This window comes from Balaenoptera physalus, assembly GCF_965194825.1.
Source record: "Balaenoptera physalus genome assembly, chromosome: 12".
Lineage (NCBI taxonomy): Eukaryota > Metazoa > Chordata > Mammalia > Artiodactyla > Balaenopteridae > Balaenoptera > Balaenoptera physalus.
In genome coordinates, this window is record NC_138897.1 from 19,639,824 (window position 1) to 19,655,933 (window position 16,110).

The 16,110-nt window shown below is 39.7% G+C and overlaps 1 protein-coding gene across 19 annotated transcripts in view; it reads left to right on the top strand.

Annotated features, from left to right (window-relative positions):
* Positions 1-16,110, top strand: part of TCF4 (transcription factor 4) — a 355,918-nt gene that overhangs the window by 172,108 nt on the left and 167,700 nt on the right. For 13 of the 19 annotated variants that reach the window (XR_014252068.1, XM_082418477.1, XM_082418464.1 and 10 more), the window contains one exon: positions 3,507-3,571. Coding sequence is in view for 13 of the 19 variants with exons in the window: in XM_082418477.1 (XP_082274603.1) it covers positions 3,507-3,571 (65 nt within the window). In the remaining 6 variants the exon portion in view is untranslated. Of the gene's footprint in view, positions 1-3,506; positions 3,572-3,591; positions 5,257-5,283; positions 5,468-5,518; positions 6,051-16,110 lie in introns of those variants that run through there. The other 6 variants (XM_082418471.1, XM_082418472.1, XM_082418469.1 and 3 more) reach the window with 5 other exon arrangements.

Below are 16,110 nucleotides of genomic sequence, written 5' to 3' on the forward strand. Positions count from 1 at the left end.
GTAAAAGACTTGAGCGATTAATGCTACCCTTATGCCTCTTTTGAGTAGTTTTAGCCATGGGGCTTGGCAGTGCCACCATTGTCTTGGTGCCAAAAAATATCCGCAGCGGCTGTCGCATTCTAGTACTGGAGGGTTGTCTCGAAAATTCTGCAGTGAACGCGCCGGGTTTGTTCATCACTGCTATCTCTTTTAAATATTGGAAAAATAGAATCTTGAGCTCTTTCAAAGCTCCGTTGTGATCGTGGGGACGGGGGGAGGTCGGTGGCGAAGGATGGAGGAAAGAAGCTGTCCGCGCCAGCCAGTGGGTATAAGTGACAAAAATCCATGCCTGACATAGAGTAAACACACATATTTAGGAGCTTTTGTGTTCGCGAGCGCAGATAGTTACTTAAGAATCCTACTCAAACATGTTATCAGCGCTCTTGAGAATTTTATTATCTGAAACAAATGTTCCCGGACATTTTAAGCAGAAGACCGACGTCAAGACCATAGCTAATTTTTAATGGACAATTTACACAAAAGATGTATATATTTTTTTCCCTTGGAAATGAGGTGTCTTTGTAAAATGGCTGCCTTTTGTCATTAGGAAATTAGAGGAGTAGATATGATAGGTTTGAGAAGGTGCTTGGGTTTATCCACAGTCCCTGATTATTTTGCTCCCAAACAGAGGTTTGGGCTCTGAGGACAGATTTATAGTTGAATTTGGGAACAAAAAGATGTAATAAAAGTTAAAGGCTTACACTATCAGAATGAAATGTGTTCACTCAGGATCTGTGGAGCGATCTATTTGATGGTAAAAGTGGATGCTACAGATGAAATCTTTACAAGGAGCATAATCCTTAAAAAAAAAAAAAAAAAAAAAGGAAAAAAAAAGTGCACCTCCCAGCCTCCTGCTGGCTGCGCTGCCTCTTTGGTACCTCACAGACTTCGACAGAGTCCTGGACGGGTGCCCATTGATGTCATGGAAACACTCAAATTACTGAGAATGATTCATGTCTATGCTGGTCTCTTATCCTCCCCCACACAAACAGGAGTAGATTTTTAACCCTGACAACTTGTAATTTGCAGTGGGTTTATTTTTGTATCTGGATAAATATTTTTTAACAAGCGAAATTAAGATTAAGCAGTCTGTATGTGATATGATAGTAAAGAATGCTGGGGCTTTGCAGCCAAGAGTGCTTCGGGGCCTCTGTGCGGCATGAATGCGCGCTCTGATCATCCCTCCCTCCCCGCCTCTCCCTTCCTGCGCCCCCCCCCTTCTTTCCCAGTCCACCTCTCCCTCTCCTTATTGTCCTCCTTTCCTCTCTCTTCTCTCTCCCATTTATTCTTATTCATGCTCTCTCTCTCTCTCTCTCACATCCTTACTATTTGCATGGACCCCTTTTACCTTTAAGAGAATGAAAGGAATAGACCTAACTTAGATACATATATGAATTGAGACAAATCCTAGTAGGAAAATTCATCTCTCCAGGTCTACGTGCTGGAGTTGAGTTGGGAAATAATGCCAGGTGGTGAAGTTCTTCTATAGGGGATAGCTTCCGTAATTTCTTCTAGAGAAAGAAATAGATAGCCTTTCTTCCTTCCAGTTTTTGGAAATTACCAAAACAGGACACTAGATGTTCAAATTCCTAGGAAGTCAGAGTAAATTCTACCTCATCTATCTTCTTTCTCTCTGTCTGTTTTGTCTGCCTTTCTACTGACCTCTCTACCTGCCTTTCTGTTTGCTAAACAAGTGAATATTAGGTCAAAGTGAATCATGTTGTGGTTGTAGGGAAGCTTTGTAGATGCGAGAGCTTCAGGAAGGACGTACATCATTTGATAGCTCATAAAAGGTAGAGTTTTTTTCTGTTAGTAATATTTATAAAGAGAAGTTAAAGACTGTAAGTAGCTTACATCTGACTTACACAGAAGAGTAAATATGTCTTTATGACCATTTATACTTCTGAAACAGGCAAATGCATCTATTCTTTAATGCAAAATCTTCATACAGTGAATGGTATTCTCTTAGACCTCCCAGGACTGAGATGGTGTCCTGTTTCATTGGAATTGAAACTGATATGGGCATTGATTTTCTACTTTGCACTGAACACTATACCAGGAGTTGGGCGGGGGGAGTGATTTCCCAAGTTTGAGATTCACTGAAGTCAGCGGAAAAGGTAATACTGGGCAAGAGGGTTAATGTTAAGTCTCAGGTTTGGCTTTCTTCAAAATCATCTTCCATTTTACATATATAGTGACTTACATACAAGGTATGCCTTTGACCAGATATAAGATTTATCAAAGACACATTCTTTGTGTGGTGTCAGGAAGGCATACTCTAACAGCATTGTCATTGAACTAAAAGATTACAATGAACACTGTTACTTCTAACATTTATCTTAACTTGAGTCGAGGGGGGAAAACTTGGGTATTGTAAACTTCAAAGGATCCATTCAGCCCCTCAAAATACTAGTTTTGAATTTTCCCATTGGAGAAAAGAATAGTATAGTCCTGGGTAAAGAGGACAATGTACCTTAAGCTCTAGTCTTGAAGGAAAACAGTATCCTTCAGTCTTGGGTGGGGTGGGCTTTGTGTTCTGGGCACGTGGGCGGCACTAGCCCTTTTTAATGTCCTGGTAAGGATTGTTTTCTGTAAGGACTCTTTACATGTCACTAGGTGTATTCTACTGCTTAGATCTCTTATAATGTGGTTTCATTGTCTTCCTTGCTGATTATTAAGGCTCAACATACTTTTAAAAGAAACAAATGAGCAGCCTTGATTTCTGCTCTTAGATATGGTCAAATAGCATCTGAGCCTTTACCTATCTCTGTAGAGCAGTCTACAGATAAAAATTGGGTTGCTAGAATTGGCACAAGACATTGACGTTCCATTATCCCTTGTTCTACTGGTAGAATCTGAAGCTGGGTTCAGAGTGGGCAATTTTTCAAAAGCCCTCTTTCCCAAATGTAAATTCCATGATCATCTTTATCATGATGGACTTTACTCCTGGGAAAGGGAGTTTAAATAAACGAGAGAGAGAGAGTCCCAGAATTTTGAATAGTTTCTTTGCTTTATTCACCATCTGGAGAGCCCTGATTGATTAGCTTTGGCCTCACCATTAAGTGTCAATATAATCAATGGGAATGACTAGGCTAGGGTCATTACATAGATAATTTGCCTGCTGTGTAAATAAAAATGAAGTTGTTTAAATTTTGTGAGAGAGAAAGAAAGTGAAAATAAGGAATGACAATTTGTTTGTTAGAGAAAGTGGAGGCCATTGGAATGACAGTTTTTGGAAGTGTGGAGCAGTTTGGCTAAGAATAGGAATGAAGGATATTTTTTTTTCCAGTTTATCATAGCCAGAGTGAGGAAGTGTTATTCACTGTCTTGCTTGTATACATTGCCAGTAGTGCCTACTTTACGTATGTAAACATCGGGGAAGAGAAGTGGATGTCTGTTACCTGGAGGAGATTTTTTTTTTAAGGAAAAAACACAATTTACACTTTTTTTGTTGTTTCTCTTGGCAGGTAAAACAGAAAGGGGCTCCTACTCATCTTATGGGAGAGAATCAAATTTACAGGGTTGCCACCAGGTAAGTGAGAATCTCGCTTTGGGAGAGGGTTGAGAGAGAATGAACCTGGTAAATCACTTTGTTTTGTAAATTAGATGATGCATTTTAGACGGTGGCACTAATGCACTGAAAGTCTGCCGATGCCTGTCTCTTTTTAAAAAGTAATGAAATAACACGGAGAGTGGAAGTCGTAAACTCCTCATCGTATCAGAATTGTATTCACTGGCTTGTTGTTATTTTTTTAATCCATCAGCCGGTACCAGTGGCACTGTTTGCAAACCAGCGATCTCGGGTAAAGTGGTTCTATCAAAAGAGTTTATTTGCAATTAAGAACTTAAGAATTTCTTACACTGCAAATGCTCCGTGCAGCCATGTGTCAGGTCCTGGGTTCGGGTGGCTACTGCCCTAAATTATAGTTTTCATAGGGGCTGTAGGATGTTGTGTGAAAACAGGGTTGTATTGAGGGATAAAAATGTCTGTGAAAATATGATTTGTTGTCCCTTTTTGTTTCTGAATTGTTTTTGGCTGGAAGTCAAGGCCAGCAGGCTAACAGCAAAGCCGTCTCAAGGGAAGCATGCGTGAGCTAGAAAAATAAGAGTACTTTAATTAAATAATAAAATGCCAGTGTCATACAAAGGTATAGCATGTGTGTGTGTGTGTGTGTGTGTCTCTGGGCACTCTGCATTTGCATACTTTCAACTCTCCAGAGAAAGCCCAGTTCTAAAAATACTATCCATAGCCAAAAGTGTAAGCTTTGTTTCAAGACAATTGAGTTTTTATAGACGCTTTCTTTTTAATTTCAGTATCGGTACTAATCACATGTTTCAAATCTTTTTTTTTTTTTTTCCTCTAAAGATTTAGACTTTCTTTTTCTAAGGGCATTGGTTTCTTACTTTGGAAAACTCTTGATAGAATTTAATCATCCTCTTTCAGATTCAAAGCTTTCTAGTGTTTTATTATTCACCCAAACAGAAATGTACATTCTTTTTGTGCTGGGAAGGGAATGCTTGCTCTCCTGAACCCTCTCACCCTCCCGTTTTCTTTACTGATATGGAAAAAAAAATCCATTTTGATTTTTTTTAAAACAACCTGTTTCATGGATCCTGGAAAACGTAAGCAAACAGTTTTAGTCATTAAATAGAGCCTGCTCGAGAAGGTTTCCTTGAGGTATCAGTCAGGGATCACGAAAAGTGGAATTCTGGTGGAGTGGTGGTGTTTTGTTTTGTTCTGTTTTTTCTGGATAGATTTGCATTTTTAAAGTTTACTTCTTTGGCCCAGCCATCCATTCAGTCATATTCGGCATCTGAAAGATTTGTTGTGATGAGGTGAACGGTGCTGGGTTAAGAGCTCCTGCTGCACAAGCTGCAGAGTACAGTTTATGGCAGTTTGTTTGGAAAGAATTCCGCAGGAAAGAAATTTACAGCCATTCCAGCACAACGGAAACATCTTTGGAATGTGAGTGCAAATGTGCGGGGTAGATAGCTCGGCAACCAGCCTCCTAGCGTCGAGTCTCTGGTGTAAAGCTCTCGATTCCTGCGCCTGTTCCTGTGTATCTGGTTTCTCAGGGTCAAGGCAGAGGCCGTTTGAGTTTTGGGGGAGAAGAAAGTTGACAACATCCTTCCTGTTCGCTGATGGTCATGGCAGAGGTCTCTGTTTTCGACGGGCCTCTTTTTCTGGTCAATGAGAGAATAGGCTTCCTCGCCCCTGTATCCTTTCTTCCTAATAGGAATTGGCGTGATTCCTCCCAGACACAAAGATTTCCTCTGCTGAGTAAGCGCGAGGCCCCTTAACTTGTGAAAGCATCATCCAGACCGCGTGAGTCTGTCAGTGTGTGTGCTGGGACACAGACCCTCCCTCGGTCTGTGGGCAACACTTCCCTCGGGTGAGACTGAAGTTAATTTTTTTGGCAGACACAAGGTGAGAAGTGGAAAGGGGCAGAGGGTGGGCTAGAGGTGGACGGACTGGCGTGCGACGGCTGAATGTCTGGGCCTGGGGAATGTCTCCTCGTGAGACATTTGTGTCCAGGCAAATTCTGTTGTATACAGGAGTGCGGCTGCATCCGCTTTTCTTAACAAGTCTTCATAATATAGCCGTGGAGTGTGGAGATTCTTTCATCCTTATTTCTGCTTCATGAGTGTGAGTCTTGCAAGGACCGACCCTCTCTTTGCTTAGCCTGGGCTCAGCAGTGTCCATAAACGGTGTGATCACTTAAGGAGAAAAGCGAGGAGCCCAATTTTGGAAATTCCCTGATTGAGGAAATCGGGGCTGGAGAGGGAAAGGGTACATATTTTGAATTTCTGCTTTCGGTGAAATCTGAGACTAGAACAGACCCTAGTGTATCTTCCAGTGAGTGAGTTTCTCTTGTGCCCAATTGTTTTTTTTGAATCCCTGTCTCCAACACCAGCTATGCAAACCCAAAAGAAAGGCAGAGTCTCGGTGTCTTGGGCTTCAAGTCTAAATAGCAGATCACAGCTGAACCGATTCCCCACTGTGTGGCAAGGTGAGTGACTCGTGGAGAGGCAGCTTTTTGTTTTCTCGTGTTTACTACCTTATAGAGATGCTGGATGGAAGTCCTTTAGATGCTGTGCCCTGAGGAGCTCCCAAAACTGCTTTATCGTCTTCTAACAGTGTATCCTGTGGACTTCCAGGGATGAGCACTGTTACGTATGAACGTGCTTCTTCCAGTTCCAATAGCCTTTTGTTTGGTGCAGAGAAATAGTGATGGTAAGCGACAGGTAGCCAAATGCTGTCCTGGAGAAATAAATTATTGTTTTGGAATGTTTGTTGTTTCAGAATGCACCAGGTTAAAAAAATATATATCCGTCATGTGTCTCTTGAGGATGTACCACTAATAGCGATAGACATGGGACTTTTTAAAAGTGGGTGTCTTAGCTGAGAAACAAAAGCCGGCAGGTTCTTTATTCGCGATTAAATTGTTTTCATTGAAAATAGTAATGGGATAATATGAATTCATGAATGCACTTCCATATAAAATGATCAGAAATGAACTCGGTGACTTTTTCAGCCTTTTTGAAATTGTATAGAAAATAAACCCATAGAAACCAAAGTGGCCAAACGGACTTTTTTTAGTTCTCACTAAATATGGCAAAACTAATTTAAATCAAATTGGAGTACGGAAATCACACCCAGGCTTGAAATGTTCTTGCCAAATTGCAGCCTCATACGACTTTTTTTTTTTTACTGGCAGGGAAAATAAAATTTATAATGGAAAGTCTGACAGAAATGAAAATGAGGGGAAATAAAGTTTTTCGCAGGATAGTCCAATCTTAATACGATAACCAATAGCTAATACCTGATGGGCATCACTGTGCGTGAGAAAAGGAAAAAAATGTCATTTACTTTTGGCCTCTTTTGCTGCTTTGAATAGGATGTTTGGTGACTGCAAACTTTTTTTGTCTTTTTTAATCTTCCCCGAGATCTACTGCTTTTGAATGAGGTGGCGATGTCAACACAAATGCTTGGTATTAAGGCAGAAGTTTTCCCCTTAAATGGAAGTTGAGTATTGATTATCAGGAAGTGTTTGTCTTTTCTTTCTGGGAGATAGCTCAAGTCTAAAGCAATGGTTTCTTTATTAGTATCTCCTGGGCAAGGTTTTGTGTATGTGTGTGTGTGTGTGTGTGTGTGTGTGTGTGTGTGTGTGTGTGTGTGTGTAATATGTGGAGAGCTGGGCCCTATCTGAGACCAATTAAAATCGCATCTTATGAGTTGGGCCTTTGCGTTTCTGACAACTCCCCAAGTGATTCTAATGTGCAGCTAGGTTTGATGATTTCCTAGAATGTTCTATAGGAGTCTACTCTATTTAAAGACTTGTGTTCAAAATCTAGTGTTGCCACTGACCTTGAAAAAGCTTTTAGATTTCTTGCCTTAATTTGATTATTCAAGACATGGGAATATATTGCATATGTACTTCATTTAAAAGGCAGTGAAAATTAGTGATATTCTGAAAATCAGTAAGATGCCTTGAAATCTTTATACAAAACCCCACAACTGAATATCCCAGCCCATATCTTGTTTTCTCTGGTGAAGTCCAAGGCTCTAACCTTATCCACATTCTTTTTCTTTCTCAGCAAGTAATCAAATAGGACTATGCTGATAAAGTTATTTGATGTTTAGATCTTAAAACTGACGGGATTTAAGAATTAGGCCTAATCTCAGATACCTTTGTTAAACTGCAGAAACTTTGCAGCTGTAGAGGACATGTAAAGGTCTTCTCTGTATGTGATTTAGTATGCTCTCAAACCAAGTTGTTTTGGATTCATTGACATTAAACCTGTGTAGTTGGTTCTGAAATGAATTACACATTTAAGACTGGATTTTTTTTTCTTTTAATTCTTTTTATTTTTGATACAAAAAGAATTACAAATTCCTTAATTCTAAAACTTCTGGACCCTTCCGGTGTTTCTTATCTGAAGTCAAAATAGGAAGGATATACGCAAAAAAGCTGTGAAGTCCTTTGTCTCTTCTTATGAAAATGGCTATTTAGGTCTTGTGGAAGCAGAATACATCTTGGTTTTTAACTTGGCGTTATGGTTAAATGTGTGTTTAGAGTGTGCCGTCATTCATACCTGGTCCTACGTAACCTTCCTCGGGACCTCTTCCATCCATGTATTTGCCTTAGCGCTCTGCTTTGCCTTCATGGTGCTTTTTGAATGTGCCATTATTGATGTTTGTTGAATGCTGATCTCCACCCAGAGTCTGTAAACTCCCGGAGGGCAGGGGCCAGGCCAGCTCTATCTTGCCCTACTGTGAATTCTGTACCTGGCAGGGTGAGGATTGTGATGACCTGAGGCTTATTTCCCCAGCATCACTTTTAGGGATCATTTTGAGAGAGTGAAGGCTGAATAGCAGTGTGTGAGAACCATATAGCGAGCAGCGTTTTCCTGTCTCCGAAAACCAGAAATCATACCCTCTTAAAGAAAGTCCTTTGGAAGCCCTTCCTTCGAAAGTGCAGTGCAGACCCTGGAATGACATAGAGGTCAGATCCTGGAGAGTCACTCGTCACTGACTTTCTTGGCGTTGAGTACTAGCCTGGCGGCCTCACTGTTCTAGGTCTGAAGGTTCCCAAAGGAGGGAATTGGAGATGTTCTTGGTTTCCTTCTGGTGGGTGCGTTATTGGAACCAAAGGTCAGACTCCAGGCCTGTTGTTTTTGAATTTGCTGGTGTGGACGGTGGGACAGAATACTTTAAATTACGATGGTGTCAGAAATCACAGGGACCAAATCTGCAGGGTGATGCCATTGGGGCTCTGCCCACAAGCACTGTTTTTCGGTCAGCAGCTCCTTTGTTTTGGGGGCATTGCTGTGGGTATGCCCCTCTCCCGACAGCCACCCAACACACACCAAAGGGGAGAATGGAGCCATTTTTTCACTGTGTTGATTAACAAATATTTTTTGGTCCTCAAGTGAAGTGTTAGGTATAAGGGGGAAAAACAAAGGAAAGGTCTTATATACCCTCCCTTCAGTCCCCACCAGCAGCTTTCTGGACGTTAAGGGGGAGAATCAAGCACCATTTATTAAATTTACAAAATTTTCTCTAATCTTATATAGTATAAAATTTCAAAAACTCAGAAGAGTTGAAAAAAATAATACAATAAAGTGCCACTTAAACAGTTGTTAATATTTGTTATATTTGCCTTGTGTGTGTGTATGTGTAAGTATATATATTTTTCAGTGCACCGTTTTTAAGTGGCAGATCGAATAAGATTTCACCCCTAGATTTTTCATCATGTGTCTGAAAATTAAGAACACTCGCCTATTTAACTAAAATACTGTTATCACCCCTGAAGAAGTTAACAATAGTTTCCTAATCTAATACCCAATCCAGATGAAAATTTCTTCATTTGTCCCCATGAAGATGTCTTTCATAGCTCTTTTTTCCCCCAGGCATTGAATTTATGCATTGTATTTTGCTTCTGTGTCTCTTTAGAATTTCTTTTAAACTAGAACAGTTCCTGTAATTTTTTAAAAAGTGATATTTACCTTAAAGAGAGCAGGCCAGTTGTCTTGAAAAATATGTACCTTACTTGAACTGTTGGATTATTTATTTGTGGTGCTGTTTAATTTGTTAATCTATCACTTGTCTTGCCTACAAATTGAAAATTAGGCTTGAAAGGCTGATTCAGACGGAAGTTAAACATTTTAGCCCGAGTATCTCATAGGTAATGCTATGTGCTTCATACTGCGTTTCATCTGGAGGCATATAATGTCAAGATATGTTGCTATTGGTAACACTGACTTTAACCACTTGGTAGAAGTGGAGACCCCCAGGTCGGTCCATTGTAAAGAAACCTTTTCCCCTTTGTAATTAGCAAACAATCTTTTTTTCTTTTTTAACATCTTTATTGGAGTATAATTGCTTTACAGTGGTGTGTTAGTTTCTGCTTTATAACAAAATGAATCAGCTCTACATATACATATATCCCCATATCTTCTCCCTCTCGCGTCTCCCTCCCACCCTCCCTATCCCACCCCTCTAGGTGGTCACAAAGCACCGAGCTGATCTCCCTATGCCATGCGGCTGCTTCCCACTAGCTATCTGTTTTACATTTGGTAGTATTTATAAGGTAAGCTGGGACGAAGTGAGCAAACAATCTTTGTGTTTATACTTTAGCACTGGGCATAGATCCCTGTTCCCCAACAATTTTTTAAAAATTATTTATTTATTTATGGCTGTGTTGGGTCTTCGTTTCTGTGCGAGGGCTTTCTCTAGTTGTGACAAGTGGGGGCCACTCTTCATCGCGGTGCGCGGGCCTCTCACTATCGCGGCCTCTCTTGTTGCGGAGCACAGGCTCCAGATGCGCAGGCTCAGTAGTTGTGGCTCACGGGCCCAGTTGCTCTGCGGCATGTGGGATCCTCCCAGACCAGGGCTCGAACCCGTGTCCCCTGCATTGGCAGGCAGATTCTCAACCACTGTGCCACCAGGGAAGCCCCTCCCCAACAATTTTTGACCTGATGGTTTTAGCATGCATTGATGACACTAGCCCGAACCAGAGGGTTTTGAACTAGTGATTTTTTTTTTTTTTAAGCTAACTTTATTTATTTATTTATTTTTGGCTGTGTTGGGTCTTCGTTTCTGTGCAAGGGCTTTCTCCAGTTGCGGCAAGCGGGGGCCACTCTTCATCGCCGTGCGCGGGCCTCTCACTATCGCGGCCTCTCTTGTCGCGGAGAACAGGCTCCAGATGTGCAAGCTCAGCAATTGTGGCTCACGGGCCCAGTTGCTCTGTGGCATGTGGGATCTTCCCAGACCAGGGCTCGAACCCGTGCCCCCCGCATTAGCAGGCAGACTCTCAACCACTGCGCCACCAGGGAAGCCCTGAACTAGTGATTTTTTGAAAACTCCATCATTCCTTCTACATTATAGCTGACATTCTTCTTTAAGGAGCTTTATTTCATTGTTCATTTCAGTGCTGTCAATTTCAGTGTTCATACATATACAAGTATAATGTTAATAATCCTTGTATTAAATATGGTTCCTTACCTAGAGGAGACTGGAAGTATTAAAGCATACTTCAGATTTCTTAAGGTATAGCTTATGGCTCAGGCTAATGGTCAGAAATGCTTTAATTGCAGGAGGAAAGATGTGATTATAGGCTATGTTTCCTTGTACACAAACTCTAGTATTCTTTTTGCTGAAATTTGGAACCCTGTGACAATCTGTGTACCCCCAGCTATTAGGTTAATCTTTCGATAAGAACCAAGGTTTTTCTCAAATTCTCAGATTGCTCCTCTATATTTTAGTAATTGTTCTTAAAGATCTTGCAAGGTTGACCATCGGTGGCTGACCGACTGAGTCAAGTGGGTTGCTGTGATGCCCGATGAAGTAGCTCTATCAAGGATCACTGAGATAGTGGATCCATACGTCCACTCACAGCCCAGACACGGCTGATGAGTGAATTTCTAAACCTTAGTCTGGGCTTAATCTAGAGGAAGCTGGGGGGACTAATATTAGGTGCCAGTAAAAACCCCTGGGGCGATTATTATTATCTTCATTTAAGAATTAAGAAAATGATGCTCAGAGAGGTTAAGTAAGCAGACCCAAGATCTCACCCTAAGTTTCAGAGCCAGGCTTTGGACTTTAAAATGCCTGGTTTTAAAGCCAGTGCTTTTCCAACTTGGGTTCCCTGAGGCCCGAGCTCATGGTGAGGTTTCTAAACTCAAGAGGTAGGTCTGTATGAGAGCCCATCTGGAAAACCACTTTTGGTAGATTCCAGGCCCACTGGAGAATCTGGGTCTAACACATTGCTTAGAATGGAGTAGCTTCTCAGGGTAAACTGGAACCCTGAACACGGTTGGGAAGGCGGAGAGGAGGGCAGGCCACACAGCTCCTTACAGCCCAGCCTGTTTTTGTTTTTTTTTTTTTAAAATACACCACATGTGCTTATATGAATAATCTATTCTGTAACATCTTCAGAATTAGCATGTGCAATTTCATTAAAACCAATGAAGATTTCCTGTGACAAGGCTGGGGTAGAATATGCCAATTCACATTTTAGCAACAGCATGAGCACTTTCTTAAAAATCTATGGATTATATTTGGGCCTTCCTTTTTGTGCAATGCAGGCAGAATATGGTTTGCAATTACACAAATTTGGATTCCTCATAGATCAAATTATTGTTCCCCAAATACAAGAACTACATAGAAAGTTCTAAAACAATACATTTAGCAGGCATTTAAATGTGACCCAATGATTTTTTCGATTATGACATTTAACTCACTTTGTCATATATAAAATGACAAATATGTGTTAGAAGTATAGGCAAGTTTTCTAAACAGTTCAGGACAGGTAGCACATAAAAAACCTTTGACATTGCTTTGAGATGATTTATGAGACACCAAAAACATGGTGTCCTCATATCCTAAATGAAATTTCACCAGAATATTCGGATTAACTTCTCTTTTCTTATGAAAAGTATTGAGGGGTTTTTAATAACCACTAGCAATTAGGACTACAGTTCATCTTTATACTTTTGACATGTAAAGAGAAAAGGGAAAATCAGTTAATGACTAAACAAACAATTGACTTAATTGTTTTTGAGCAATTGAGGTGTACTTGGTAAAATTTTATGCTGAAATATATCTACCCATCCTGTAGAAGTCACTATAGTTCTATAGCTTCTTTCCATAAAAAAGACAGTAGACTCACAATTCAGCATCAGAAGAATGCTGAAGTTCACTTTTCAATATGAAATGGCAGAAACATTTACTCCTCTGTGTGTGATCATGCTTGAAATGGTTCCATCATTAGGAAATGTCTCCTGAAACTCTTAAAACTGAAACCCCAAGTTAAAATAGTGGGAACACTGCAAGTTACCGACAAAACCCCATAATCTTTTTAGAAGTAAATATTTAAGAAAGGAACAGATATTGAGTCTGCTGCTGTGCCTGATAGTGGTAACCTGCTTAGAATTGAAGAACCCCATCCTTTGAAAAATTGTGTGTGTGTGTTCTCAATGTTTATGTGGATTTCTTTACAGATGCTTTCACTCACAGATAAACTAAACTGAGCTTCCTAAAGCAAGTACCTTTTATGTTCATTGTGTTATTTATTATCTAACAGAAGTAGTTTCTTGGGAGAAGAAAACCAGCACTAATACACAGTTGCATTTGCTTTAGCATTTCTAATACACAAATGTTTTTTCACAGTATGGCACTTATTTTTATCAGACATTTCTTGTACTTAATAAAGGAAGAAGTCAAATTTTGGTGGGATAGCATCTTTAGACTGGCACTTCCCTAGATTTTGTTGAATAGAATATATTATCACAATATATTAACATTCTTATGGTACTTAAGGAAATCTATATATCCCTTCATTCCATTAACCTGTCCCTTCGAAAGACCTATTCTGGTGAAGGCTTTCTATGACGTTTTAAAAAATACCAAATATATCTTATTTTAACCCACCTCAAAGTCACGTTTACGTGAATTTGGGACGAGAATTCAGTGATAAGAAAGCAATTAAGGGTGAACATCCCTAAGGTTTTTCAAGCAGTGACCATCCTCCAGAGCTCTAGACGTAGGGGTCTCTGTGTCGGGGTTTGCCCGTGCATGCACACAGAATAATCTGAGCTCATTTGTACCACGATAATGAACAGCAGGGCACTGAATCTTTTCAGTTTTATTGGTATTGTATACAGTAAGTTATTAAATTTCATCTCTGTAATACACCTGCAGTAAAATAACAAAACATCGCTGCACTTAAGGAACATGTGTGTGGTACAATGCCGTCCCCCATCATTTCACCAACCCCCCCAAACAGCTGCTTACAGATTTCAAGATCCATTGTATATATTCCCTTGAGCCCACCTCTAATAATCGAGACACATCTGCCATTGCAGTATTATAGGCATATGTAGTTTTATTGAAAACTATACCTGTAAAAAAATTAAATAACTCCTACCTCAATTAAATTGGAAAGGTACCTTTTGCATATTGCAGACCTCCTGAGACCCAGCAAGTTCATTTTATTCTTATATTACAAATCACTAAATATGTTATTTTTATTTAGCTAAGTAGCTAGCTCTTATACTCTGATGAAAAGTTACTTTCATTTTTTTCTTACTTTTGTTTTCCTTCTCCCTTCATCTTTACATATAAAAAAAAAGTACCACACAAGCTACAAGAAGGAAACATTGAGTCTGGCTACCATCAACACGGTATAAATAAAGTCAAAGGGAAAAGATCCTAAAATGTACCTCTAATTCTGAAGTGATTATTAAATAAAAATAAAGGTTACAAAATCGCGATCAAAACCTTAACTCATTTTGTGCTTTAATAGAGATTTTTACAAGCCTCTCTGAGATCCATTTGATCATCCTAATAGCAGAATAGGAAATAATTTGAAGAGGGAATGAGTTAGTAGGTCATACAAGTCTTATATACGTAGATTCCTATTGGATTAATTCCCTTACCGTAACATGTACATTTTGTTGAAGATTGGGTCAGTAATGATGCCTATAAAATAATTTTTATCCAAACAGAAATAATAGTAAAATATTCACTGAAATAAACTAAGCATAACCTTATTCCCACTTAAGGTATGTAGGGTGTCAATATATATTACATGGTTATATGATAGTGAGTATGAATAATTATTCATCACGAGTTAATCATGCTACTCTTACAGTGAATATCTAAGAAGAAACGTTTATAAATTTGCTTCATATAATCATGGAAAAATCTAAAGACAACATGCCGACTCTATGAATAAGAAGAAAACTATATACCCTTTTGGGAGAATATGAAGGTTACTCATTACATGGTATCATAGAAAGAATGTTTTGTGCTCTTCAAAAGGACTGTATGTGAAAGGGACAGAGGGAATGAGAGCTGGGTCCCTGACCCAAAGTGAGTTTAGACTCAGAAAATATCCTCTCATGACAGTTGAAAGGTAGATGGTTTCACAGGACGAAGTCAGAGAAAAATGTTAGTGATAGTTGCCATAGAGAAGAGAGAAAATCAGGTAGCGTTATTGATCACAGTCCAGATTAAAAATAGTTGCATGTTTCAATGATGAATTTTCTTTTTTGATAAGAATATTGCTTAAAACCAGTGGTTATTTGGTTCCATTGGGGGCTGCCTGGACCTATGAGATTTTGTTCAGTCTGTGATCAACTAGGATATTTTCTGTACCTCTTATGTTTCACAGGATTCAAAGCCTAGTGTAGGCACAAACCTGAATCCTAGAGTCTTAGGGTCATTGCTTACAGTTAAGTTCTAAAACCCCAAGAGAATGAGATTTCAAGATCTTAGAAGTATTTCAACTTTATAAGTTTTTTTAGTAGAAAAATGCATTATAAATTCTAAACAAACTTTTCACACACAACTCATGCACAAGTTGGGGAATACAACTTAACTCAGGCTATACCACTCCTTTGAAGTCCCCATCAACTCAACTTTTTCTTCCTTGGATGTGATTCACTCCTGTGGAAAGATCTATTACCAGTAATTTTGAACTGTGAAGTCTGTTTGTCACTCTGAGCTCTGCAGTTCGGAACTGTCATGTGTCCAGTGACTGGTACGACATAACATCAGCGGTGGTAAAAGATTTGCTGTGGACAGTGACATGTGACAAAGAAGAATGTCAACAGCTGCTACTACTGACGTTGTCCCTCAAGGAGTCTTCCTGCATCTCTGCCATTTAACTGTCTCAGCCAAGGAGTCACTAATATGGACCACTTTCTCTCAGTCCTACTCCCACTTAGCTACCAAGTAAGATTTGCTTGAATATGTTTTCAGAGTGCAAATTCTGGGTGCCATTTTGTCAACGGAAAGAATATTTAAGTTTGGTGTTTCGTATGTCGGGAAAGGGATTATCCTTTGCTTTATTTCTAGGAGAACTTCCTCTCTATTCCCTATGGCAGAAAACACATCCGCCCTATTATTCTTGGACTCCAGACTGTCTCCGTTTCCTACTTCATTACAAAGCAGATTTTCATTTCATTATACCCTAGGTAACTGTACTACCCCCTCAAATTTCATAGTATGCCTGCAGAACTACTCACAGAACCAAGATTGGAGGCTCCTGTGGAGTCCATCCT